The 27956-nt window shown below is 45.4% G+C and overlaps 1 protein-coding gene across 1 annotated transcript in view; it reads right to left on the bottom strand.

The window, feature by feature from the left end:
- LOC124055320 (FERM, ARHGEF and pleckstrin domain-containing protein 1-like) overlaps nucleotides 1-27956 on the bottom strand; it is a 44847-nt gene that overhangs the window by 5328 nt on the left and 11563 nt on the right. Inside the window, exons 3-16 of the mRNA XM_046382026.1 lie at nucleotides 17471-17575; nucleotides 16599-16641; nucleotides 16393-16471; nucleotides 13580-13677; nucleotides 12163-12277; nucleotides 10900-11047; nucleotides 10672-10767; nucleotides 10392-10558; nucleotides 10238-10306; nucleotides 10066-10141; nucleotides 9559-9769; nucleotides 2945-3153; nucleotides 2460-2549; nucleotides 440-573 (exon numbers count right to left, since the gene is read on the bottom strand). Of these exons, the coding sequence (XP_046237982.1) occupies nucleotides 440-573; nucleotides 2460-2549; nucleotides 2945-3153; nucleotides 9559-9769; nucleotides 10066-10141; nucleotides 10238-10306; nucleotides 10392-10558; nucleotides 10672-10767; nucleotides 10900-11047; nucleotides 12163-12277; nucleotides 13580-13677; nucleotides 16393-16471; nucleotides 16599-16641; nucleotides 17471-17575 (1640 nt within the window). The remainder of the gene's footprint in view (nucleotides 1-439; nucleotides 574-2459; nucleotides 2550-2944; nucleotides 3154-9558; nucleotides 9770-10065; nucleotides 10142-10237; nucleotides 10307-10391; nucleotides 10559-10671; nucleotides 10768-10899; nucleotides 11048-12162; nucleotides 12278-13579; nucleotides 13678-16392; nucleotides 16472-16598; nucleotides 16642-17470; nucleotides 17576-27956) is intronic.

The following is a 27956-nucleotide window of genomic DNA, read 5'->3' as shown; positions in this document are numbered from 1 at the left end:
ACACAATTCCCACAATCCCATTCATCATACCAGCAAGTCATTGGGCCCTCGCCAAATGCATGGTTTGTGTTGTGTTGTGTGAGTGTGTGTGTGTGTGTGTGTGTGTGTGTGTGTGTGTGTTTACAGAGTAGAACACCATAAGAGGAAATGGAGACTCTGCACACATCAGTTCCCATGTTCACATGCAGTCTTGTCATTATGCATCATGGACGAAGGCAGGTTTAGGTTTTAATTCTAATGACGTGTTTGGACGGTGGCTTGTGAATTAAAAAGTTACTAAAAATTGTGATTTGCACTGATTTGAATCCGTTTGTGTCAACTCAGTAACGGTGGTATACTGTAATATCACTGTGTGGTTAATTAAGTTCAAAAAAGGAGCTGCTGTGCAATCATTGAATCATCCGTGATGTACAGGAATGGGAACAGACAGGACACTGACCACTGCGCCAGCCGCTGCTCCACCTCTTTGAGGAATCCCTGGTGAAACTTGTAGATGGGATCGTAGCTGGTGGAGATCAGGTTCTTCACTGAGTCTGGGAAGGCCTCATCTTTCCCTGCAGCAGCCTGGAAGGACTGCAGCAGACAAACACACACACACACAAGGTCATGTGGGAAAACCAAAAAACATTAAACACAACATAAAATTAATATTATTCATTTGCACTATCAAAAAACATCTGACCACACAAATCAAAATCAAGTCGTGTTGTCTTCACTTGATGTGGTTCACCGAATCAAGTCAGTCCAGACATAAAGACCAAACTACAACTATTTTAATCATTCATTAATCACTGAAGTCATTTGCTTCCATCAAAAACACCAAAAATGCTCAGATTTACTGCTTTCTTTGCCTTATGTGATAATAAATTGTGTATTTTGGAGTTTTGGAGTTTTGGCCTCAGAACAATAAAACCTGAACCTGAAGAAAACACTCTGCATATTTTGGCATTTTTCTTTTGTTAATCATAAATAACGAAAATAACCATTAAATGCAGCCCAAGTTACAGAAAGACCAAATAAATCTTTTGGAATAAAACAGATGTTAATGTGGTTTGATATGACTACAGCACATCCAAAGCCCCCAAAACCAGACACTGACAGTGATTACAAGTGACATATATGAGGAACAACACACACACACACACACACACAGATATCCTAGTGGTCCTGAGCGAGTGCACTACAACCCCTGACATGGAGGTGTTATATTCCCCCTTTCAGAGTAAATCACACACAGACAGACAACCAGCGGAGACAGGAGGCTGTCCAGCTGTTTCACAGGAGGACTCAGTGGGAGGGGGTGGCAGCGAGAAAAAAGATGGATGGAGGGGTGGGGGTGGGGGTGGGATCTCAGGCGTGAGCCGTGCCAGCCCACGAAAATATTTAAGAGGTTATTAACGAAAAAGTGCCAGCGCACGTCTTCCTCCCACATCAAAGCGGCTGGAAACTACTGCTGAGACAAAAAACAGCTGAGGGGCAGAAAACGACACAAGAGAGGAGGAAATCTGTTTTCCCCCTCCACGGCGAGGTCAGAAGTCCTGGTCAGCTTTATAATATTTAAGGGTTTTCAGCAGGCAGGTGCTCGATATCGATGCTCCCCACCGACGGTCTCTCCTCGTTACCCTCCTGCTGCTGATTGTACCCTCATCTGTTAGCAACGGACAGCAAAGCTGAATCACATAAAAGGCAAAGACAGAGTCACACTAAGCTGCACTTTCATCCCGGGACTTTAGATGCAAAGTGTTTTCCTCTGCGCTGATTTTAGAGACTCAACAGGAGCCAACAGTCAACGTGGCCCTGAAGAGCAAACAAGAAACGAGTTTGCCTGTTTGAAAGGAGGCGAGTTATGACACACGTGTTCTGCTTTCCTGTGGGAAACAAAAACAGCAAACACAAGTGGTGTCTGCTGTTTTTCTTTGCTGATGACTTTAATGTCATCTGACTTTAATTGTCAGGAAAACGCTCACGTGTTGAACCTCAGTCTGCGCCGAACTAAACGCACATAAAAGCGTAGGCGTGGGATGGGAACAAAAGCAGCCCAAAACACCCGAATGCCGAGTTGAACTTAAGCTCTTTGTCCCAGTATTTTGGCTTTCAAAAGACAGAAATGAGCTCAGTTTCGCCCATATTTAAGCTGTAAAAACACCAAAGTCAGAGCCTTGCACTGCACAAACCAGCTGTGACTCACACTCCCAAAACTCAGAGTCTGAAATAACCAGCTTTGACTCAGTATTCCAGCACCAGACCTTTAAAGAGACCAACTGTGGTCCCTCTGTGTGCTGTGCAGAGCTGTGTACTTTAGGGAATGTGTTTACACTCGGGCCAGACAAGCTCCTGGTCTTCACACAGATGGCTTTTCAAAAGATCCCTCTCTCCGGCTCATACAGCTGAGAATGACCATGCAGTTAGCATCCACGTGACAGCAGACGAGGACAGACGAAATCAGCGAGTATTTTTACCTCCGTGATGACCTGCAGGTCTTTGAGGTAGGTCCGCTCCGTGGTCAGCAGTTCCTTGGCTATGAAGTAGGCCTTGTCTGTGGGAAACTTCTGGTCACAAAGAGAAAGAGGACATCAATCCACGCGTCCATTTTCCTTTGTGAGGCAACAGGAAGTCTGCTGGATTGCTTTACCAATCCAGCTGATATTTAATTTGGTTTGTAGTAACTATACATTCACTGTTTTCGGGAGAATGAGTGTTTTAGAAATGCATACGCCTATCAGTAAACTTTCAGTACAGAGTATTTACTATATTCATGTTCAACTCATGTCAGATTTTTCTACATAGCTTTGCAAATATCGTACAGTGAATTTTCTTACTGTACTGCCCTGCACAGCTGCAGCCAACCTGATTCCGACCCTGATTCCCACAATGCTGGGATGCTGCATGACTAAAACGAAATGTGTTCATTTACATCCGCCATCTCCCCTGCCTGTATGCCCACCTTCCTCCTCGCCTCCTCTTCGTCGTCGTTGCGAACACACCCGGCGTCAGTGAGCAGCGGGCTGGTGAGAGGCGACAGCTGCCGACCCTCGGGACTCTGACCTGCAACCGGGACAACAGCGCTGTCGGTCCCCTGTCCATTTACAGAGCCGCTGCCGTTGACGACCACATGGGGACTTCCCATCGGAGAGTCCTCTGAACCTGGACTTTCTGGAGGGGGAGGGGTCAGGACAGTAAAATGGAGAAGGGGAGGGAGATGGGGACAGGAATAGAGCAAAGAGTGAGATAAGAGAGAAGATGGTAGGAGAGAGTAAAGGACAAGAGTTAAAACAGATTCTACACGTCCAAAATAAAAAGCTACTCTCATGAAATTCACTGCCATCTTTCTTATCATTTAATTCTTACACTGACATTTTCATTCTTTCCTCAGACACGTCTCAGTGGAGGGAAAGGCTTTAAGGCTGACCCCGCATTGCCCCGAATAATTCCTCTGAGCATAACCAAACTGTGTGGCGATGAATTTCAAGGTCAAAGTCTACTAAATCTTAAGCTGTGGGTCAGGACCCAAAGGGGGCTCAGTCAGATCACGACACGACAAAAATACTACAATCCTTCAACACTCTGAGTGTGGTTATAAGGTTACAGAGGCAGTAAAAAGGGTAGAAAGAAGGGAACTGTAGTGTTTAGTAGGTGTTAGTGAGGAGCTATGGGTTATTACAAGTCACTTTACTTGCAAGACTTCACAAAGGGCATATCTGTGCATTATAAGGGTGAGACAGCTTATTTAAAAGCTGTCAGGTTGCACCACGACCAAAGAAACACTAACAAGGGTAAAAACGGGGCTGACGATTACTCAGTCAGTTGTTGTCTGGATTAAGCGATTAATCATTTGGTAAAAGCAAGCCAAAAACTGAAACATATACAAGTTGCGTTCACATATCACATTTGAGTAGCTGAAAGGGAAGACTGGTCGACATCTAAATGACTTAAAAGAGTTCGATTATCAAAAGAGTTGCATTCTTTTTCTGTTAATCGACTCATCATATCAGCCCTTGTTGACAGCTTTTCCTTTTCCCTTACAATGCACTGCAGAGTGTGAAATCCAGTACCTAAAATCATCCGTTTTTGAATAGGAGTCTGGTGTGATTGCAGTTTGCAGTAACTTTTTGAGAAAACCTCATCATCCTGACAGAAGAATCAAAAGTTTGACCTACTTTTCACTACAGCTAGAGTCACTACAGGTTCACTACTTGGTACTAAGTAGTTACTGTATACTTGCCCAGGTGCAAAGTTTCCAAAGAGTCCACTGTTATACACCAAACTGGATCATGGGTAAAACCCTGGCAACCACTGAGTGCAGCTCTGTGACGGGTGCTACAAAAGAACTGAACCACCACACAGACAAACTACTACAAAACTACCACAACAAAAAAAAGGGACAAAAAAATAAAAAAATACAACAACAACGAGCTAACAGACGCTAGAAAACATGAAACACAGACAGAAACGGGTCGAATCACCCTCTACTCTACAGTCCAACTACCACGACACAGGACACGGGTGGGGGGTCACAGGGTGGGACGGCGGCTTCCCTCTACAGAAAATTCTGGAGTCTCTTTTCTTCGAACACACAAGGTCGTTTTGTTTTTATTGACACTAGTGCATACAATCAGTTACAGTGTTAAAAAGAGAGGGGAAAAAAGAGGAAAACCTCAAAAATGTCACAAGAAAGAAAAATAAAAGAAAATCCAGTAGGTGTTTTGTGGTGAAAATAAAAAGGACAGATGTGCAGGAGTACAAAGTGTTACAAGAGTGACAAAGAAAACCAGCGAGTCAGCGCACCTTTCTTTTGTAAGGAAATACACTTTTTGGCAGATCTTCAGCAGGACGGGCAGCTGTGTGATATTTGCATGTTCAGTATTTATTGTGATTTTGGAAAACCTGTCACTCAACACACACTGCGTGTTACAGTCACGGTTTGCACTGCGACATAAATACGGGAGATGCAAACTGAAACTGCCATCAATCCTCAAACAAATTAGAGAGAACAGCCAGAAAGCCAGTTTATCCCTTCAAAAGAAGTCAGTCAGTCAGTAAAAAGTGTGTTATGTAAACAGAAAGAGAAGCACAGACATGATGCTAAAATGCTGCCTCATACTATTTTGATCATCTAAGTTAAAGAAAATGGTTCAACACTTTGGGAAATAAACCTGTTTTCTTGCTGAGAGTTAGGTGAGAAAGCTGACTTCTCTCTCGGAGGATACAAAGTCTGTTAGCTTAGCTTAGCATAAAGACTGGGAACAGGGGGGAACTGCTAGCCTTTCCTTTTAACTTAACAGATTAAACAAACAAGCTTTAATGTGTTCTTGCTTGCGTTGTGTTCAGGCAGCGCCAGGCCAACCCTTTACTTCCTGTTTCCAGTATTTGTGCTAAGCTAAGCTAACTGGCTGCCGGCTGAAGCTTCATATTCACTTCCTGCACGAGAGAGTTTCCCAAACTGCTGAACTATACTTTGATATCAGTCAAATCACATCATCATCACATCGTGAAGAAACGACAATCATTTTACTTTTCACTTTAAAGTAAATCTAGCAGATTTGGCTCTGATTAACTCTATCAACATACAAATTTCAATGTGAGTACAAAGTCACAATCTATCAGTCTGTTACTGTCTGTACAGTACATTAAAATTACAAAAAGAGTCAATGGAAGTGACTGCTGCAAGTGCAATTCGGTGACAGGCAGTGAAAGGAAGACAAGGTGGACTCAACTCCAGTATTCGTGTGTGTGTGTGTGCACGTGTGTGTGTGTGTGTCCATCTCCTGACAATACTCAACCTTTCACATCTAACAAAGTAAAATTCCACGCCTCTCAAAGATATCCTATTTTTGCACTTACAATTGCATTAAGCTTAACTTTACTTGTGTCTGTCTGCGCTCGCCCTCTCACTCACTGTAAAGAAGAGCACTGGAGTCGAGTCAGCCCTGTTTGGTCCTCGTACACAGCGAGGAAACCTAAAACACAAATGGTTTCTAAATATTTGAAAAAGGCAGAGTGCAGTGCATTTGTCATGAGAATGCAGTGTCTGTGTTACACTGCAATTAAAGCCTCTCAAACATTTGAAACCATTTCGAGCCCCCCGTGACAGAAACACCCGGTGACAAAGTGAGCAAAAACAGAGCAGAACGACAGAAAAGCAGCAGGGACTTTGCCTGGTTAACATGCAGTTCAGTGTAAAGACAAGAAAACGGTGAGAAAACAGCATCCCTCCCCCCCCCACACACACACACAAACTGAAAACGTGCTCATAAAACAGTGCAGCATTTACAAAGCATGAAGCATGAACGTTCAGGAAGAGGGAGTAGCTCTGAGGAAAGAAAAGGCTGTTTGGATTGAGAAGGTGACTGCACATGATAAGATCCTGATGACATTTAGTCCGAGTTAACCCCTAACGTCGCTGCTTCAGGGAGCAGCGGGATATTCACGGAAAAGCGACAAAGAAAGCAACTCTGAAGTAACTTTTGCAGAAATCGGTGCCAGTTCCAAATGTGTGAAGCTTAAACTGGTGTTTTTATGCACCGCGAGTCACTCGTTCGTGAGCATTTTTAGCTTTAAAGTGGATCCAAATTCAGAAAAGCAGACATCAGCTGACACAAAGCGTGCACTGCAGTGAGCAAACAGCCAGCAAATGACAGTGATGGGGATGGATGGCCGGCACACCTTCAATTAACAGCAAGGAAGTGAAAGATAACAGCGAGTGTGTGGCTGCAGTGCATGCCAGGCACCAAGCTAAGCAGAGCATACAGCCATGGATGGTCACGGGTTTGAGGACGATGGCCGGTGTGTTTGATTATTGCTTGGTGAAAGACAAGAAAGAAAGCCCACGACCACCCAACAGAAGCAGCATGAGCGCATACAGTCACAATGCATCTTCAGTAGAAATGTAGACACACGCGGAGCCTCAGTTTGTTATCAAAAATACAGATAGAAAAGGTTACGGTCGTATTCACACTCCTGACATTTTGTCTGATGCAAAATCTATTCCTCCACTAGTCGCACATACCAAAAGTTAATCACTACAAAAAAGCCTATACCACAAACATTCAAATTACTGTGCAACTCGCCCACAACACACTGACGGAAATTGAGAGAAAGCATAAAAGAAAAAGTGCTCCAAGGAAAAGGGACGTCAGCTCGGCCAGAACTGAATGAGGAAGGCAGACCGGCCGCTGGCTCCGGCATTCCTCCTCCGGCCGATCCCCATAGTTTAAACATTAAACACATTTTTCTACCAAGTCAAGTGTATTACTCTACAATCCATTACCCACTAAGAACATTCGAATGCACTGTACAATTAAAGGGGAGCATCGCTCAAATCAACACAGTCCTAACAGCCACAGGCTCCTCGAAACACAAGCTGCATAGAACAACTCAACAAAGACTGAAGTCCCTTAGAGATCTCCAGCTATCACCTCAAAGCCCATCTATTGCACCAGACAACAGTCAAATAACTGGAAAAGTTTGATTCAGAGGAAAATGCTACATCAGGACACTACGACTGTGGAAACGTCAAACAAATAGAGTTCAGTTAGGGGACACCTTAGGCGTCACCTAATTTATCTCTTCCCTCCACACCAAAGTGAACATGGCGTACGAAAGTGAGCCACAGTCAGCAGAATCCTCATTCGCACTGGACCGACTGAGCAACGTCACGCCATAAGACGCTTTGTTTTTGAAGGAAAACGAGGAAGAATTGTAGATATAATCTTCCCCACAAAAACTACAATCACACACGAGAAGCTATTCATCTGCACATACAGCTACACTGAAAATACAGTTTTTAATCTATGGCACGTTGGAGGGAAGATGCTTTTGTTTTCTCTGTGCTGATTCTTTAACATGTCACAGTGTTGGCTGAGGTGCCTTCAGGCTTGACTCTCCCTTTGACAAACAGCCAGAAAAAGTTTTCTCACTACACGTGTAAAGTTCAACGGTTGGATGTGTTATCGGTCCTGATCTAAAAGCAGGGCAGGTGTCTCTGTTCACGTTAATGAAAGACAAGCCGAGTGTGTCAAAAATAAGCGAGAGGATTTTGTTTGATATTTAAGGTGTATCACAACTAAATTAGTGTGAACAGGAGGACCAGATCCAGTTCACAGTTGTCTATTTCAATAATCAACTATTAATGGAACTGTTTTCAGACGGGTGATTATGTAGCAGTTTAGCTGTACCTTACTAAACTTACATTGTTGTAGCGGGATTATATTTTCTGAGCATCATAACGTAACCATAACGTGAAGTTGAACTACTCGCGCATCTTCACCCTTCAACAGCTGAAAACCTGGCCTGCTATGTCCTCCTCGTTGAAGCGGTAACAACCCTCCACCTCCTGCCCCTCGCCGTCCTCCCCCTCCTCCAGCTGGAGACTCCCGAAGGAGAACTTACTACGGGGCAGCGGGGACGAGTTCACGCCGTTCGAGTTGACCGAGTTCATGGAACTGACAGCGACAGGATTTCCGTACATTAACGGCTGGCTGTACGCGCTGCTGCCGGTGTCCGACTCCGTGTCGCTGGTGTCAGTGCCGCTGCTGGTGGACCCGTCGATCATTTGGACCGACTGGTTCAGGTTGTTGTGGTTGTTACCGGGCTTTCCCTGACGGCCAAACAGCCGCTGCACCGTGTTGGACCGTGCCTGACCGGGAACCACGAGGTTCCCTGAATGATTGCCGTTAGTTATGATCATTCTCCGCTCCATCGGGGCTGAACATGGCGCTTGGCTGTGCAACCCGGAGCGATGAGGGTCCTGGTGGTGGATGGGGGTGGAAGTCAGCTGGCTGAGAATGAATGGATCAGTATCAGAACGGTTCCTCATGTTGTTGTTGTTGTACAGTTTGGCAAAGTGTGGCGGAGTGCGGTTTGAGGTGATCGGGGAGTAGCTACCGTAGTGATTTGGTGGGTGGGATGACGGCGGGACAGCAGGAGTTTCCACCGGGAGAACTCCTGGACGTTTACTGAAATAATGCCCGCCGTCATCCCAACGCGAGCGCGGCTGACCGTGACCATTTGTCATCTCGGCATGACTGAGGGAGCTGGTGCGATGGTGGAAGCTGCTGATCACCGGGCTGGAGCACTGACTACGAGTCCCGTTTCCTAACGGTCGCCCTATCGCTGCAACTCGCTTGTCTCGACCCTGAAAGATTTCATCCAGCAGCGTGCTGTGCAGCGGAAGGCGCCCATGAAATGAACCTTCACTGGGCAAAACGTCACAATCTGTCAGTTCACGACTCACGCTAAACATGTTAGCCACTGGAGGCTGATCTACAGAGCTTCTGTTACCCATCATACCCTGCTGTTGGTGCTGCTGCATCAGCCCCTGGTGATTGCTGTGGTAGAACCCGTTCACAGCCCCAAACAGATCCCCGGCTTGACCCCCATTGCTGCTGTCCCTCTCATGCTTATTATATTCACAAGGCTCATCCGCATTGCTGTCATTTGCATTGCTGTGGCCCCTGGCGGCCCTGTTGCTCTTTGTCACATCACATTCACTGTCTATGTCGCTGCAGTCTATGTAAGGAATAGAAGAGCTGCTGCCTTTGTTTGCCCTGCAGGATGGACCTGGGTTGAGGAAGTGTGGGTCCGGCGCTGATCCGGTGCCGTTGTGGTTCTGTCGGAACTGAGTCGGGTCTGAGCCAGGCGCTGCTGGCGTATCATGGAAGCCGTTGGTGGAGGATGTGACCACTGGGGGCTCCTCTGGACCATTAGAGTCAGTTTGATGACCCAGTCTGACTGAGTCCGGCTGATCTGCTAATGGCACAGACATGGCACTCTGCAGATAAGGAAAAGGAAGAAAAAGACAGAAGACAGACAGAAACAGGAGGCAGTTAAGATAAGTTTTTTGTAATCTTAGTTTCAACTGGGCTCATACAGAATTATTGACTTTGAATAAATTGTTTTGTACTTTTGGCCACAGAGGAGCTGCAGATTTAAGTAATAAAAACGGACACAAAGAGTCTGTAAGTGAGCACAGCAAGTCAAGCTACAAGAAAAATCAAAAGAAAGAATAGAACAAGAGCGACTGGGTGAATGAGGGTCAGAGTCTGTCGGCGTTAAAGTGTGTGTCACCTCTTTTGGCACTTGCGATCTGAAGGAAGACGACTCGGGGGTCATGCTGCTGTTGGACAGAATCTTACTGTGCTTTCTGCAAAACAGGAGGGGATGGATGAGGCCAAACCATGTGCAATTAATGTGCAAAGGTGATGGCTGGTTTGTGTCCTTTGTGCAACAGGAGCTTCACCTTTCGAACGGAACTCTCTTGAGCTCTGAGTCTTTCACATAGTCGATGACCTGCTTCTGAGTTCGACCACTGCAGGCACAAAGAGAGAAGAGCAGGTGATGAAAGATGAATGCAAATGTAGCTTTCCATCCTTCCCTTTCTGACCTCTCCTTACCTGAACCGGAACGAAGATCCTCTGGTGAAGAGGATGGGCTTGGGTTTGGGCTTGGGCTCCTCGAAGAGCCTGAAGAAGGCGTGATACTCCACGCAGATCTTCCAGAAGATCTTACAGCAATCCCTGCTGGCCATGGCGAACTCCAGCGTGTCGTGGTGGGCGTTCTGCTGGAAGACCCAGAGGAGGATTTAAATGCGGATGAAGAGGAGAAGAGATGCAGGACAGATGACTACATAAGATGGAAAATGAGGGAAATAAAGGAAGTGTTACGGGGACGTACAGCGGGGTCAGCTCTGAGTTTAATCAGGAACCTTCTGCGTTTGAAGCTGAGCTTGCGAACCTTGGACCAGTTGAAGGTGTTAATTCTTGTGTACCCCTGAACAAAGGACATCATGAGAAGCTGGTTATGATTATTTCATTTCCCCATCATAAATATGCTGTTTCAACGCACATTTCAGCAAGACAATGTGAGATTTTAAGCAGGTCACTTGATGTCACTCATGTTTACCTGGAAAACCAGAACTCCAGTGTGTGCAACAGCCAGACTGAGTTTGGTACCCTCTCGGTCCTTGGCTGGGTGCAGACGGATGCCGTACATCTCCAACCGCCGAGCGATTTCCAGCAGTTTGTAGTCTGAGACTGCAGGAGTCTGTCCGCTGTTGAGCAGAGCGATCCATCCATCCATTAATCAACAATCCAATCAGTCAGCTTTTTACTCTGATATCTTGTACATAAATAGATGCATTCAACATTTAGTGCAAATTCCTAACGAAGGGGTAGAGTGTCCTTATTTGTACTGCATGTGCCTGACACTAGACAAGACCCATTCCAGGTCTCTAATCCAGATTTATTGGGAGTGTAGAAACAACAAAGAGTCTTAAAACAAACCCCAGGATCAAATGGCAGCACCCACTGTGGGCGGAAAGTAACGTGCCACAAGAAGAAGTTTGTTTCCTCACAAATCTGAAAATAGCTTCCTGTTTCCTGAATGAGCTGCTGAATTAGCCACTTCCTTCCTGCGTCAACGTGGGGAGGTTGAGGGATTGTAGTCTGGTGATTCGGTTTCCAGCTCTTATCAGTGGTTTAAGGGACGGTTTTAGGGGAATTCATATCTCCAGAAAACAAGGAAATGCATTTGTCATGTGTTTGCAAACAGCGGTGGGGCGGGGTGGAAGCACAGCTGCGATGTAAGACGTGTTGTGAGAATGTGTGGTCCCAGGGGCAGAGAGGGAGTGCCAAGTCGTATGTTTGTGTGCAGCCACCTCTGCGGGGGAGAGATTAAAAGTGTGTGTGTGAGCAGTTGTGGTTTAAGAGATAAACATCTCCGCAGGAGGGAGAGAGGGAGAGAGAGAGAGAGAGAGAGAGAGAGAGAGAGAGGGACTTATGGGTGGGGTGTAACTGTGCATTAGGTGTGTTTCTGAGTGCGCATTTGAATAAACAGATACATATCTCTATGTGTGTGTGGTGTGTGTGTGTGTGTTTATATGAAAAACAATTTCTCCTGACACCTCCAAGCTTAATGCCACTCAGAAACTGATCCCCAGTCAGACGAAAGCCAGGCTCAGTGTTGATTCCCAGGCAGGGATAATCTTGACCAGCTGTTTGCAGGTAAACTGTGCTGTGCTGCTGTATCACTCGTTCACTTGGGTGTTTGAGCCTCACTGTTTCTCTGCGCTCTCGGTTTTACATCTTTGTGATACTTTATATGGAGATCGTTAGATATTTTGCTGTTGTTGCTAGTAAGCAGGGTGAAAATATGTACGCGACTCACACATGCTTGCGGTGGCACTCGATGATCTTGTCTCTGATGGCGTCCTGGTCGGGCATGTACTTATTGTGGAGGAGGTGTTGCCAGCTCTGGGTCTCATCGAAGTCTCCTATCTCAGCTGAGGGGGGAGGAGGAGGAGGAGGAGGAGGAGGAGAGGGGAGAGAGAGGTGACAGAAGGGTGAGAATTCAATATTTATTTAGATAGAAAATGAAGAGAGACGCACGGTGAGACAAGGAGGCGGGTGCCAGACGAGGTTCAGATAATATCGAGATGCAGGGTGTTGAGGAAAATATACAGTCAGGAGGAATGCAAGCAAATACGACAACAAAAGGAAATTCTGCTCCAGTTAATCTTATTCGTGATCTCACTCTGTTCTACTGTTCTTCAGTTGAAGTGTGCTGTCTCCATCTGTCCAATAACCGCAACAATAGGCCCTTGCGGTGCACCACCCACAGGTGCACACTTACAGGCACGGCACTGCCGGTTACCACGGCAACCGAGTCGTGTTCTTCAGCATGCTGCGCCGCAGCCCACGAGACAGAATTGAACCCATAAATCCTACATCCTCCACACATGGTGCTGCATGACAACGGTCGCTGGGGCGAACGCAGGCAGCTTGACGAGCTGCGTTCGCTTCATTCAAACATCACGCGGGGCGCTTCGATTGCCAGGGAATACTGGTGCTGTGGGCGCAGTAAGTGGAGAGTGACAGGAGGGAAACGTCATCGGGTCCTTCGGTGGCGTGAACCGGGGGCGTAGTCTCATGCTGGCAGAGCATCTGCCCGCTGGAGTGAGCCCACATACGTGATCCCCTCCCCATCAGTGTGTGAACATAAGTGCTGCGTGTTTTGTATGGAATCGATGCCTTTTCTGTAGGTAGAAATTCAGCAAATCTGGTGAAAACTTGAACCAGCTTGTGTGTATCACAAGCCATAGCACAGTAAGTCCTACTGAAACTCCCCCAAAGGGAACATCTGTCATGTGTTTGGTGATTTATGGTCTTCCACGTAAGCGAAGCGTGCAGGTTTTTCATTACGCTGGTGCCCACAGTGAGACGAAAGCCCTTCTCAGATGTGGGAAATGTCAAATTTCTGGCTTCATCAAAGCTGTTATTTATGTTTTTTTGTTTTTTTTGTCGAGTCCTTCACATAAATAAAAATTTGCTGTGGCTTTCTTCACACAAGACGTCTAATGTCAGCTTCCACTGTGTGATTTTAAAACTTATTTTATCTTTAAAGCCTAAATTGAGGAACCCCTCTTATAATAATCATAATCTATCTCTCTGCACATTCAGTTCAGCTGTTGTGCCCACCTCGACGTAACATGCGGCACGTCTCAGATGGACCTTTGCACAGTGTCACCCTCCTACCACACAGCGCATACACATCACATGTGTGTGTGCATGTATGCTGCACTTACACTGAATGATGTGCGAGACCATGAGAGCAGCGCTGTTGTCGTTACCGATGAGGCGCCCACAGGCCAAGTCGCGTTTAATCTGCAGGGCAAACAGATACCTGGAAAGAAGGACAGCGAAAGACAGAAACAGAAGAGAGGGTGGGAGGGAGAAACGATGGAGATAATGCACACTTTATAAATGATATGCCATCCGACTGTTGGCATTTCCACACACTCAGACACGCTCAAACACTTCTGAGACTGTGCAACTACTGACTTCAACCAAACCCAAACTGAGAAAACGCAGTCAGATACTTAAAACACAATGTAGACTTTGCTTCACACACAAGCACACACACACAGAGCACATTCATGTTGCCAGGTCACGACGCTGCATTTCTATTAAGAAACAGCAGAGACAGCAGTATGAAGAAGACTGTGGTGCATTAAGACAGACGACCTCAAAACCACATCAGCTCAGAGACAAAACACGCACACACACACACACACACTCCATAGATTCTGTTAGCTATTTATACTGATGCATTATTTTTTTAAAAAACATTTGTTATGTATTTCGGGGTAACAATAAAGCAAATGGAAGAACAAACACTTCCTCAGTGAGGAAAACAAGCACCAAAGTCACCAGAGCTAATTTAAAACACGAGTGTTTTTAAACAGAGTTTGGCTGATTCTCCAGCTCTCTGCTCTGTGCACAAATCATGGACTGGCTGCCATTTAGTGTGTGTGTGTGTGTGTGTGTGATTAATGGGCCACAGCAGCTTTTTCATGTGAGAGCCAATTCTACCTTTTTTAACCGCACAATTAACTCTCTAATTAAGGTAATGAGGCTTTGGTGAGTTTTGAGATCTTTTTATTTTAGTCTGGAGCAATTTTACTATTTAAGAAGACTACACCAAATTTAGACTAAAATACATGATATACAGACTCTGAAACTCTGTTATGGAGAGTGCAGCTTTGCTATGTTTGCAGCTCAGAGTGTGACAGTTTGTAATGTATGGGCAACATGAGAAAAGAGACAAAAAAATAACAACATTTAGCCTCTAAAATCTCTTTCCGTTCAGCCGTGTCACACCTCCATCATACTGCAGCAGCTCTGACTGCCCAGCGTCCCCTTTTTGATAAAAGGCAAATATCAGCTTGACACATCAACAAAGGCATCTTTCCTCCATCTATCACATCTATCACAGGAAACGCTGACAACAACGAAGTGCTGTTAGAGTCAAAAAAAGGGGGAAAAAAAAAAGGCTGCGTGCCCACTTCCTGTTTAACGAAGGAGTCAGCTGGCACCCTCCAAGAAAAAATGGCATCAATGGAACAAACTGGCCAGCTAAGAGGTCGAACAACGTCGGAGGAAAATGTCCCCAACTGAAACTGAAGTCCTAATCCTACAGATGAATTACAGAGGAGCAACTGGTGTATGTGTTCACAGTGCAGCCAGACAAACTCACACTGTTTTAATAAAGAACTCATGTTCATGGCTCAAACCTCAGCGACAAATACATCGCATTTGCTGACTCGTGTTTGTGTTTCTTTCAACGTGGATCAGCAACAGCGGGAAGTGTTGGGTTTGCATTAGCAGTAACTTAATACAACCCTGACACAGCTGGAAGCAAAGTGAGCAATGAACGCTGAGGCTGATAATCACATTAAATGCAGTCACATCTCTCTTGTGCAAATAAATATTTTCTCCTGGCTGTGATATTTGCTGAAATGTTAATTCAGTGTTTTGTGTGTAAGTGTGTGTGTGTGTTTTGTGTTGCAAGACGGCGTTTAATCCTTTTTTACAGTCGCTAAGAAGCTCATCATCTCAGTGTTCGAGTGTTGATGTAAGCACAAGCCTAAATGAATCAGACATTTCTTATTGGTTTATCCTTGCATACGGTTTTGGCTTCTCTGGGTCCACGCCACATTAATTGAATTGAATATATGTCATTTGAATTGATGCTTATATACTGCTGGGAAGTACAAAAAAACACAGTGATAGCATAATAAATTAACTGCAGGATAAATCGTCCCCACTGCGACAAACGGGTATTAAATTGTGGTATTAAATAGCCTAAAAGGAATGGTGGAGATCACTCTGCTCGCCTCCAGAGTTCACTTCCTGCTTCGTTCTGGTCTCAAATGAGCGCTGCTGCACAGTCAAGAGGGAACCACGGCATCCTGGGAAAATGTGGAAGGTCAAATCATTCTTGTATTTATATTTTGCTCACGCGATGTCAAGCGGTTGAGGCTACACGGGCTCTGAGAGGCTCGGCCAGACAAAACAAAACAAAAAACGGCAGACAAGATGGTGGCTGATAAATTCGACTCCTTAAACAAGGAGATGAAAAGGAGGCGCGAGGTGCGAGCATAATATAGTTATATAATCTAGTCTGTAGATGCTAAAAAAAACGCGATGCTTCTGCAGATCCAGCTGGATGTCTGAGATTAACATCTAAATATGTCTTCCACAGTAAAAAGCCTTTACAACTTGTCTCTTTTTAGCTGGTTTGGTTAAACAAATGTTTTCATAAGCCTGGTACCCGCAGGACGGCCTTCAAAAAAAAAAAAATGATTTGCCCGAAATGCTTTGATGATATGTCACGTGGTTATAAGTGTATTATAAATGGTAAGTGGCTGACCAAGGAAAACCAGAGGAACAAAGCAGGAAGCAAACATGTTGTGACAAATGGACACGGCTGTGAAAGCCTTCCTGAGGGGCCGAAAGCCGGCTGGCCAGACAGAAAAAGCAGCAGCAAAACAACACGCCTTTTAATACAGGAGGTTTGTTCTGAGACGGGTTTGGTTTCTGTGTCGAGAAGACCTACCGAGTCAGCTCCTCCTGGAGCTGCGTGTGGTCAGGGGGGAAGAACTTGACCACAAAGCGAAGGATGGTGTTCTTAGGCCCTGAGGGAGACAAAAGGAGGGATACAGTTAATAAAAGGAGTCGAGACGGAGAGAGACGACTTATTTTGAAAGGCAGAATCGCACTCTTTGTCACACAGGTGGATTAGTTAGGAAACAAACTGCTTACGTCTGATCTGTTTCAGCGTCGGCTTCAGCAGATCCAACCACAGCTGTGGAGCACAGAGCAAGACTTTACTACAAATACAGCAAAGTGAAGAGCATTTTCTCCTAAGATTCAACTGGCTCAACAGCTTTAACCGTTTCATTGGCGTTCACGTGGTACATGTGTGAGTTTCATATGAAGCATTATGGCAGCATTATAATGTCTCCAGTGCTGCTTCTCAGTCTGGGTTATTTATCGCAGCTATAAAACTCACATAAACAAGGCAGGAAACGTCTGATGTATGATGATGCATGTGTGTGTGTGCGCGTGTGTGTGTGTGTCCGCCTGCTTCTTCCTGTGCATGCCTGCCTACAATGGAGTTATTATTTCATCAGCATTGCATGAGCTGGAGGTTGGGAGCACCTCAAAACGCACTGCTCTGATGCCCGAGGCGCTCATATGCACACTGAGTGTCTGTGTTTGAGTCCGGTCCGGTTTATATGTGCACGTCAATTGGATTCTTCTTTCTCTGAGAGCCTGGGGCTGACTTTTCCCACGCGCTGATGCATATTCGAGCAGCAGGATTCAGCAGCCAGGAATGCAGCACAGACAACAGCATCTGCGAACTACAGACGCAGCGGGTGTGCAAAGTCATCACAACCAGCTGCTCTTTTGAGAAACGGGCGGAACAACCGATTCCAGGTTGATGCTTGAACCCACATAAGATGAAGTTCAAGAGTGAAAAACAGGAAGTTTTAGAATGCCTCTGAATATGCTCTAAAACATTTTAAATACTACACAAAAATCTGTGTAAGTCGTGGTTTTAAACTAGATTTGTGCAAAGTGAAGGCGCAGTATACGATATGAATACAGTGAAGTAAGTGTGCGCCCCTCACCGTCATCTTGCGGTGGTCCGTGTACTCCAGTCCAAAATAGTCCCCCTCTGACAGGTTGAGGTGGACACAAACCTGGTCAAAGAGCGCTTTGCCGGGGGAGCGTTGCTGGAAGAGAAGGAACAGAGGAGGGAGAAACAACATTAGATTAAAATAACAATGAAAGTGGAAGATGGGGGCGGGGAGGCGAGAGGAGGAGAGGACTGCTGCAAGGTGAGTCCTGCTCCAAGCTAACATCTACCTTTCAAATGAGTCTACGAGTGTGAGAAAACATGGCACAGGAACACTAAAAAATGGAGCCTCTCCTCACTTTAACGAGCCTCCGACCTCTGACCTCGATGCGAGGTCCAGGCTCCAGGTTTGGGTCCTAATGAATAGCTGGAGGCCGAGGCTCAGCCGGGAGTGTTCAAAAACAACGATGCAGCCTCACCCGAGCGAGCCTTGTTTCGTTTGCATGTATAACATTATTTTGTCTGGATCCAGCAGCAGGAACTTGACCAGCAACGAAAAACCTCCTCTGAGAGGTCGGGATTTTCAAAATAGACTGAAGCCAGAATTAGTCCAGAATGATGTTCCCCGAGGCAGCTGAAGCTGAACGGTACCACCCTGGGTTACAGCGTACTGTTGTACATTCAGGGAGTGTGATGAGGCTCGAGTCAAGGTAATAAGTGATTGTGTGAAGGCGAGCATTCCTTTCTTTGACAGGCACACACAAGCAAACACACTGATAACAACTCAATCAGCAGATCTGAGATTCACTCACGGCTCACTTGCAGAAAAAAACACTCACACTCGATATGAACAAAATGGCTTTATGAGAGTTTTAAAAACTGTAATAGATAACACACATCTCACTCTTCTCCGGATTTAACCTTCACAAATCATTATAACATAACATTTGTAATATCTGAATATTCTCAAGCACTAAACCTGGGCTGAATCGCCTGCACAGAACGACTGCCTGCTTAGTGCTGAACACGATTAGCTAGTTTTAAATCATTTAGGTGATTTAATGCTCTTCAGCTGTTATCAAACAATATCTTTTTAATCAGTAAGTAGGCGTGTTGTTGCTTAGAAATAATAATAATTTAAAAAAACGACACAAATTAGGATACATGCTCATTTTAGCTGTTTTACTATTTTTACTATTTAATTTCAATGACTCGGTTTTCACCCGCAAACAAATACAGAAAATTAGCAGGAACCGACTCAGTGCCTGTTAGTGCAGGATGCAAACCAGACGGAGACAAAGCGGCATTTTTCAAAACTCGTCGTGGACTGGAAAGTAGAGCAGTGAGGAGAGAAATGAGGAGGAGAGGAATCAGAGCAGTGAAGGCCAAAGTGTGAGCCAAGCCTGTCACCATCTGGCTACCGTGTGTGTGTGTGTGAGCGAGTGTGTGTCCATCTGTTTCTGTGTGGTCAGTCTGTCTGCAGAGACACACCCGCATACTGTCCTCACACACACACACACACTTTCTCAGGCTTCCCAGGCCTCTATAAACATCAACAATTTGTCAGCTGACCGTCAGAGAGCGATGATACAAGCCGTCTGACTGACAGTCCTGTGTGTGAGTTATGACAGAGAGGCTGACAGATGCCACAGCTCGAGGATCTGTGGAGTCTGGACAGGAGCCAGTACTGGGTAGCAGTAATCTTGCTTTAAAGGAGGTTAAGGGGGGGCGACGAGAGGAGGAAGTGGAAGAACAAACACAGCTTAAAGACAGAGAAGGAGACAAGGAAGAGAAGAAAACAAAGAAGACATCCTGCTGCTACAGACATCCATGATCCTCTGTTTGTAGCCACTAAGTAGTCATCTCCAAACAAATTCTCATCCTCCGCACTTACACAGCATGACTGGCTTGTTGGTCTGCGCTTATTTGTGTCTCCTCTTTGTCCCTCATTTGCATTGCTTTGTGATTTAACTGTACTGTGATTAAACGGGTCAGCTATGCAGGTTTTAGGTTTACTTCGTTTAAAGAAATCTCGCATGGAAACTCCTGTGCCACATGCTCATCTTCAACAAAGCAGAATCAGACTTTCTCCAAAACAATACTGGGCTTGGAGGAGACGTGGGAGCTTCATCAAGTGACGTACGACAGGCAGAAGTTTGGATTTCTGTTTATTTTGCTTGCAAGCTGCTTTTTGTTTTTTAAGACTTAACACCTGAAAAAGAGAAAAGACAGACACAGAAATGTGCACCTCCTTTCATTTCTAGTCAATCCTCTTTCATTTCTCGCCTATTTATGTACAAAACAGTGAACAGGACGCCACAGAAAAGCATGAGCAAGAAACTTGATCCGTTTGAAAACAGTGGAGCAGCAGGTCGTGCTGTGCAGGACGAACTTAATTAGACTGAGGCAACATTTCCAAGGGCATTTCGGGCAAAAGCATTTTCCTTTAATATCAGCAAAGCCTTCTCTAACAGCTACAGTGAGCCTGTGTGCATGCATTGGGAGATATCCCATATCACATTCAGGTAATGCAAGACACTGGAATGTGATTGAGAGACGGGTGGCGAAATCTTAAAATATCAACACCAGTTACAATAATACAGGCGCCACTAACATGTGATGTGCCGTATCTTCTTACAGCCGCGTGCAAAGATCAAACTCCCGATTCCAGAAGTGCTGCCTGTCGTGAACCTGCACAGCCCGATGCCTAAATCTGACCCAAACAGATTTAGGCAGACGTGCCGTGAAGTGAGGAGAGCAGGATCCCAAACCCGACAGGCGTGGTCAAATTCAGCTCTTTTTGGGCACTGAGACAAACCTCTAAAAACAACACACAGTAGCTGGCCAAGTCTGCTGAATCCGGTCAACAGAGTGACTCCAAACTTCAAAGCTGCACGTGAAGAGAGCATGGAAAATGAAACTTTTAAAGCCTGATCATTTCTGGGATGATACATGTGGGAGGCAAAGCTTTTTTAATTTAAGGTCACCGTGTGCTTTGGGTTTCATTTCTAGTTTGCAGGGTTTGACTTTTCACCAGTGAAAAACCAGGAAATGAGAGAGAAAGTGGGATGAAATGCAAACAGAACAGCCGCCCTCAAACTATGATCACTTTCACGTCAAAGGTGAAGTTTCCTGGTGCTGTCTGAGATAACACCTGCGAGATCCTTCCTAATCCCACTGAAAGCAAGCAAAGTAAGACCACTTGGTAACAGTCTTTAAGGATCCTCTGGTTATAATTTCACCACAAAAAAACTCACAGACTCGCTCTTATTTTTATACAACTCTTCTTACTTTCTTATGACCCATCCAGCAATTTCTGGCAGGAAACAACAGCTCTAGATAATGAAAAAAGCTGTTTTCTGTGTGAGTTTTTTAAGGAGAACTTCATCATCTACCAGAGAGTTCTAGCACTAAAACTTCCCACTCGGTTCTAGCAATTATGGATGGATTATCTAAAAGTTTAATAGGTAGATAAAAGTGTTCTCATGTGTTCTCCTGACTTTGTGAGTGTGCAGCTTCACCTCGGAGTGATTTAACATGTTTAAAGCACAGGAAACCCCAGCCAAACAGCACCAGTGTTACCCCTGTGGAGCGAATGCAGCTTACTAAATTAAAGTGGCACTTAAAAAGGAAGGAACTCCTCGGCGTGTTCCCGTGATCCGCTCTCATTTTGGCAACAGCTTCAGCAGAGGAAACGGCCGCCCGGCCGAGGTCAAACCCGATCTATTTAGGTTTTACTCCACTTACTGGTTGACGAACAGGCAGCATGTAAAATCACTGAGCGCCTCGGGCAAAGCTCTCTTCTACATGTTCTCAGTCCGACGATTTTAATCTCTAAAAATAACTGGTGTGCATCTGTGTTGAACCTTTTCAGCTGAGCAAAGCGGACCAGGCCCCGCGGAGCCCAGACCGAGCTCCTTTCAGCTCAAATCACAATCACTTCATTCAGCAACCGCCCATCAATGAGCCTTTCTCAGTCGGCCAAAAGCACACACTCAGAAACACACAGACACGTTTCGGTCAGGCTTTGGACTGTGATTCTTGTCTCATCTAGCATATGTGGAATGATGCTTTGCGAAGCGACACACTGAGCACTTTGCCGGTGCCACATGCGCGAGGTGACGTGTGTTCAGACAAGCAGACACACAAATAAAGAGTCTGAAGTCAGACTTTCCTGCAGCAACTCAGGACTGTAAAAGCACCGCACAGAGGCTGAGGTCGTGTCCTTAAAGGCAGGGTCCAGTTTCACACAGCTGTCCTCCTGGGCCTCACACCAACAAGGTTCTTGTCTTTTCAGATAATTAGAAGGCGAGCAGGTCTAGCAGTGAGGCCTAACAACCCAACTATCCATCAGTGAATGTGGCTTCAAGGCTGGCAGCCTCCATCAGCCAAAAAACACTTCCAAGAGTCGAGCCTTCAGAAGTCATCAAAATAGCTCCAGACATGGGAAAAGGGACAACACAACGCATAATGTGTCCTTGCAACAACGTAGCTGTTAAAATCCAGTGTCCCTAATGAGGAGAACACAACACATGTTTTATTGTTGGGACAGCACAGAGCAGCAAAACAACCGGCTATATTTCAGCAAATGAAAGTCACAAAATCAAAAAAAAAGTTTCCAGTCCAGTAAAACAGCTGAGGTCGTCTGCAGCCTGCGGCTCTGCTTCCTCTTTCTGTTTACCTTTCATAAAATGACTCATGGTGGCTTTTTTTTATTATTATTATTGTTCCAGCAAACTAAACTCTAAATTATAGAGTCCCTCAAACAAAATGTATGATAAGGGGTTGTGTGTCACAGCTATCACAGCATCAGTCCAAAATCGACAGTAAACGTACCAAACGGCTCCAAACTGAACTTCACAACACAACTCACTTCGCTCAGCAATTAGACAGGAATGTGGTCTCGGTTATGTCTCTGTTGGTGTCTGCTGGACTCACTCGCTCCCTCGTCTGGTGTCCAGTTAACCCATGGCTCTTTGCCTATCGGGGGGACACTTGCCAGGGAGCTGTCAGCATGTCTGTCCACTCATCAGTCTGTCTTTCAGCCAAACACACCCTCAGCAGAGTCACCAGCCAGCAAAAACACACAGAAGATTCAGCACACATAGCAAGTATATCAGAGCAACTGCTGTCTCTTTTATCCAGTCCTCTTTTGCTCCTCGAGGCCTATAACTGAAACATGTTTCACTCCACTTCCTGTCTTCAGTCTTTATTCTCTCCTTTTGTCACTGCCGTCCAAAACATCCTTTATGTTAGAGATGAACAGCTGCTGAAAGTGCATCCATTACAGCAAGAAGCTTGGCAGTTAGTACAACTGTCACAGCAGCAGCCTCCGTGTACAAACTGCATGTCACTCTGCTGCTTGTCTGAAAACCCAACTTAGGCCATCTAAACGTCAGCATAAACATTCTTTACCCATCAATCATCCTGTTTATCTTTCCTTATTTTTTTCCTCCACTCTCCCCGTTTTCAGATCCTGTCTCGCCCTGAAAGTTGTGGCCAAGTCAAATATTCTCACCATCTGTCGTGGTGCGAGGAGGGTTTACAAAGTCTCCCACAGCGTCACCAACGCAAATGACCTATGAAAGCCACCACCCCTCAATAGAATTTATGCACGTGGCATTTGTAGTATTCCTACCTTTTTTCTATATATGCGCGCTTATTTCCGGAAATTAAAATCAAGACATGCATGAAACAACAGAATACGACCTGAGGCAAATCTGCATGAAGTAAAAGGGATGTTTGAAAGGTCTGTAATCCTGCACTCTGACTTATGTCAACAGGGATGGAAACCAGATGGGTGAGACTGATGATAAGAACTCTCCATGAGGGGAAAGACCGGAAAAAAAACACCTCAGAGCAGTTCAGTTTCTTCCTACAGTCCCCTGCTATGAATTCCAGCGGGGACCTTTTCAGCTCCTTTGGTGAGGCAGATGAGAGCAAGAATGTGCTGTTATTGCTTTGAGATATTACTCTGAATTCGTAGCATCGCTGGATGGTTTTTGGCTCACAATTTAGCCTGACAAATGTCTGGAAATCCACCAACTGGTTTACTCAAGTTAACTTCAAGGGTATGCGACAAAGAGACAAGGAGAGATCAGCGAGAGATACGGAGCGACTCAAAATGAAAACAAAGGTCACGCCCAGCTGAGACAGCGCCAGGGAATCACCTGAACCTGAACTGAACTCCTGCCTGGTTGTGAGTGTACACACTAAGCTGTAATTTGAGCCTTAAATCTGTATGTGCATATTCTTCTTTTCATGGTCAACCTTATCAAGAAACCCAGGAGGCTTCATGCATCCTGCTGCTAAACCGCAGATCATCAGGCCAAAAATCAACAGAGAAGACTCAGCTTAGGTTACAGCAAGTCTTCTCAAAGGAGTCTTATTGTTTCTCTGCCTGGCTTAATCGACTGTACGCATGCCTTCATTATGTCCTATGCCCCGATCGTTTACTGGGAAAAGCAGAAATGAGATAAATTGAGGGGTATTTTCCCCGAGGCGCAAAATAATGAGTCTCCGCGATGTTTAATAGCCTAAACACACAGGCTATTTTCCGCGAGCACAGAGACCCATAAAGTCTGGTCTAATAGTGTCGTGTTAAAGCCATTGTCAGAGGGCTCGTTCCTCAGCTTTCCTCTCACTGTCATTCTTCATCTCCACAGACCCCAGCAACAGCTCTGCTCGTGTCCGAGGGCAGAAAGCATTTCGTATGGCTTGCTGGTTCTGGCTAATGCGCCATTTTGTTTGTCTCTTAGTAAACAAACAGGTTTTTGTTGATTTCATCGTTTACTGTGCTGCTGCAGTCTGAAGTGCACAGCTTCCCCTCAAGGGAAACAACACCAGGGAACAGCAGGACAGCTGGGAGACGCTTCCTCCCTCCTCGGCCGTCAACCAATCACATCCCCTCATTTAGATTAGGTTAAACGGCTTAATCTACTGGCAAGATGTCAAAGCGACTTCCTACGCCCTGACTGAGGTAAAAGGACTGTCCACACGCACAAACACACATGGACACATGTACACACATATGCCCGACAGGACTGTTGAATAAACAGCATGTTGGCAAAATACCTGCCAGCATTGTCAGCAGTGACAGCAAGGCACTGTGGGAAATCAGACTGATGGGTCGGGGGGGGGGGGGGGGTGAAAATGCCTACAGGCTGCTGAAGACGATGGCGTATCTTGGTGTGTAGCATGTGCATGTGTGTGTGTGTTAAGGCTCACAGCACACTTGAGGGAAACAATTAAATCAAGCAGCAGAAAGGGGAAATACATGCACAATGCTGTACCATTAAAAGCCAATCGGCGTCTCGTGCAGGCTGACGGTGGGATCGCTTGTGTTACTGCCCTGTGCAGTAATGAGGTCTGTAAATCTCACAACAGGGCTGCTTTGATTACTAAAAGTCTCTGGAGCTCCATCGAGAAAGAGGATGATAAAATGGAAACAGTCAACCAGATGGTGTGCGCTTTTATTATACTGCAAACATGCCAAAGGTCTTATTATTATTAGTCATGGAAGCCATTGGAAGACATTTTGAGATCTATAAAAATGATATCACGCAAGGTTAAAGGGAAAAATACAACTTCACGGACGCAGGTACTGTGGTACTGTGAAACCCTTAGCGCACCTCTGGGAGCAATTATATCAGTGACCGCCCCCCTTCTTTGAGTCATAACTCAGTCAAATCTGAACACACTGAAATGATACACAAAATTTTTGATTCAGTGTGACTTACACCGCTCAGGGGTATCGTCATCACTCTGTGAATGCATGTCCATGAATCCACTGAGAGACCGTGGAAGAAGAGGTTGCTCTACAGCTGCAGAACTTGCCAAAGAATCAACAAGTTTTAAAGTTTTCTTCAGCGTCAAAGTCACCTGGTAGCAGTTGTCCAAACATCCATGGATACATTGCAAATAACAACTTCTGGTAGCCAATTCAGCACAGTTTTTACGGTGTCAGCTGGCCAAAACGTAAACAAAAGAATTGACTCAAGTTGCAGCACACACAGCTGAATCCACTGCAACGTCATACTTCCTGTTAACATCCCTGAAGCATCATGGGATTTGTAGTTCTAATACTTAAAGCATTAATTATTAAAACAGAAGTCATACATAGAATAAAACGTAAAAACAACAACGACAAAACCCGTTAATATAAAGCTTTTTAGTGAACTCAGAGCATCGTGTGTGGATTCCTCACCTCATTTAACCTCACAGCAGTCATTCAAAGCTTGGCACGTGTTACTGAAACAGATGATTTATGCTGAATAATTCAAGTTGGCCTGCCGTAAACACATGCGTGTGCGGTTCTGAGAGTAAACAGATGATTTACAAGTGAGACACGACTCTGTGATGATGCCAGAGCCAAGAGTCTTCAGTGCAATTAAAACTGGATATCAGAAGCAAGTCAATCAACACACGTTTACTACTATAAACACTGATTTCTAAGATGTTAATGAATCTCTTTATGATCTCTGCTGCCGCTCTGCTAAAAATAAGATGATCCCAAAAAGCACGAATGAGTTAAACATCAAATAGATCAATCGCGGCCACAGATTGGTGCCAGCGATTCATCAGCGGGTGCATTACTGGAAATTCCAAGTGAGGGCTGTAAAGGAACAGTCCCATCGAAAGTGAATTATGACGGTTTTGTTTTTGAAAACTGCCAGACAGAAGAGACTTAAGCAAGACGAAATGCTCAGACAGAGAGGGGGAACGAGAGTGCAGAAATAATAAAAGTAAGGAAAGAAGGAGAGAGATGAAAACCAAACCTCCTCTTTGTCCCAAACATCACACTACAGGCTACATTCCTACGCCAGTTTCTCAGAGAAACAAACGGCAGGAGACTCAGGGACACAGCAGGGGAGACGCCATTGAATTCCACAGAGGCTCCTGGAAAACATTTTAACGGAGACGAGGAGGGAGCGAGGAGAGAGATTAACAAACACTTCACCTATTGAGAAGAGAAACCAGTGCAGCATGATCCCACACACCATCCAAGGGCTCAGGAATGAGTCTTTCCAAGCTCTGCGGTTTAATAAGGAAGAATCTCATTCAGGATACTGAAGCTGACACTCAGGTTTAAGCTACTTACTTATGTGGCTGTTTTCTAAATTAAAGCACTGGTTCCCATCTGGGGAGAATTCAAGCCCTCACCACCACCAAACCCAGATACGAGCAAACTGTTCTCCTCCATCGTCAGGTGCACATTTATGGCAGCAGAGACAGTTGGAAAGAGCAGCCATGACACCTTATAACTACAGCTGATAGACCTGTCATTCTCACACTGGAGAAGGGGCAGCAAAGAGCTATTTTTAGTCCATGGCTACTTTTTGAGGGACATTTTGGAAATGATCCGATTTGGGGAAAAACAGGAGCACTGCCTGAGGCTGGCTGCTGCTGCATCCAACACCAACATGTACAGCAAGAGCACCTACTATTTTTCACCTCAGCCGGATTCATTTTTCAAACACAAAAGGAGCTCCAAATGAGTTTTGGCTCCCGTCCAGGATGCCTGGACGTGATGATAAAGCTTCCAGCGCTTTGCTAGTGGCTGATGTTAACTTTCCATTGTGCTTAAAGCCACAACACTGAGGCACTGCCCACGCTATAACTGAAAGTGTGGTGGTTGTGATAACAAGCAGGTTGAGATATCATTATAGCACGTGAAAGGATGACAGCTCCTGTCAGGTGCTTGAATTAATTGATACTGCACTTGTAAAACTGGGAATGACAAGACAAACTGGCAGAAATAGCCTTGAAATCTTCACCTCCAAACCTGTGCTTGTAATCCATAAAAACTACTAATTTGTGGCTGTGGTTCTGTGTAGCACCATCAAACAGAGGTACAGCGATTACCCTAAATGGGGCCCAGCTCTTCCACTGCTGGCTTCACTGGCCTCCTCACTGGGGACCTCATTCACTGCAATTACAAAAAAAAAGAAAAAAGAAAAAAGGGATCCCATCTGCAGCCAAGCAGAGCAGACAATGTTTGCTCATTCATTGGCTGCCGGCGTAGCGCAAAAGGCTTCTGTGGGGGACGGATGTGCGTCTGTGTGCATCTCTCTGTCTCTCTCTCTCTCTCTCTGTCTGTCTGTCCAAGTCTCTTTTTCGTCCCTCAGCGGGGCCCTCTTCATTGCTTTCCCATCCGGCTCCCTTTCAGAGTCAGTCTCTCAGTGATTGTCTCTCCATCAGCAACAGTCTTTGCACTCACTAAGTAACGATCTCTCCGTCTCTCTCGCTCCTTCCCTCTTTCCTAGCTGGGAGGCAGCTCCCTCTGTGGCCCTGTCTTTGAACTCAGCACGTCTAAATGCTTCCACGTGGCTCCACGTGCACACACCCACCTTAATAGCCAAGAAACAAAATGGCTGCCTCTACTGAAACACCTACTTGACATATATACATAGAAGAGCCCTCTTGCAACCTGATTTCCGGAACTTAAAACAGTAGTCTCCATTGATTCCTGTGGGGAAATTCTCTTCATTTGTCTCACAGGCAGGCCAAACTTTGGGGTCGCCTCCAGAAAGGGAAAA

The sequence above is a fragment of the Scatophagus argus genome, chromosome 24 (genome assembly GCF_020382885.2).
Source record: "Scatophagus argus isolate fScaArg1 chromosome 24, fScaArg1.pri, whole genome shotgun sequence".
NCBI classification, from domain to species: domain Eukaryota; kingdom Metazoa; phylum Chordata; class Actinopteri; family Scatophagidae; genus Scatophagus; species Scatophagus argus.
Note: the sequence above shows the minus strand (reverse complement) of the source record. Positions and strands in the feature narration are given on the sequence as shown.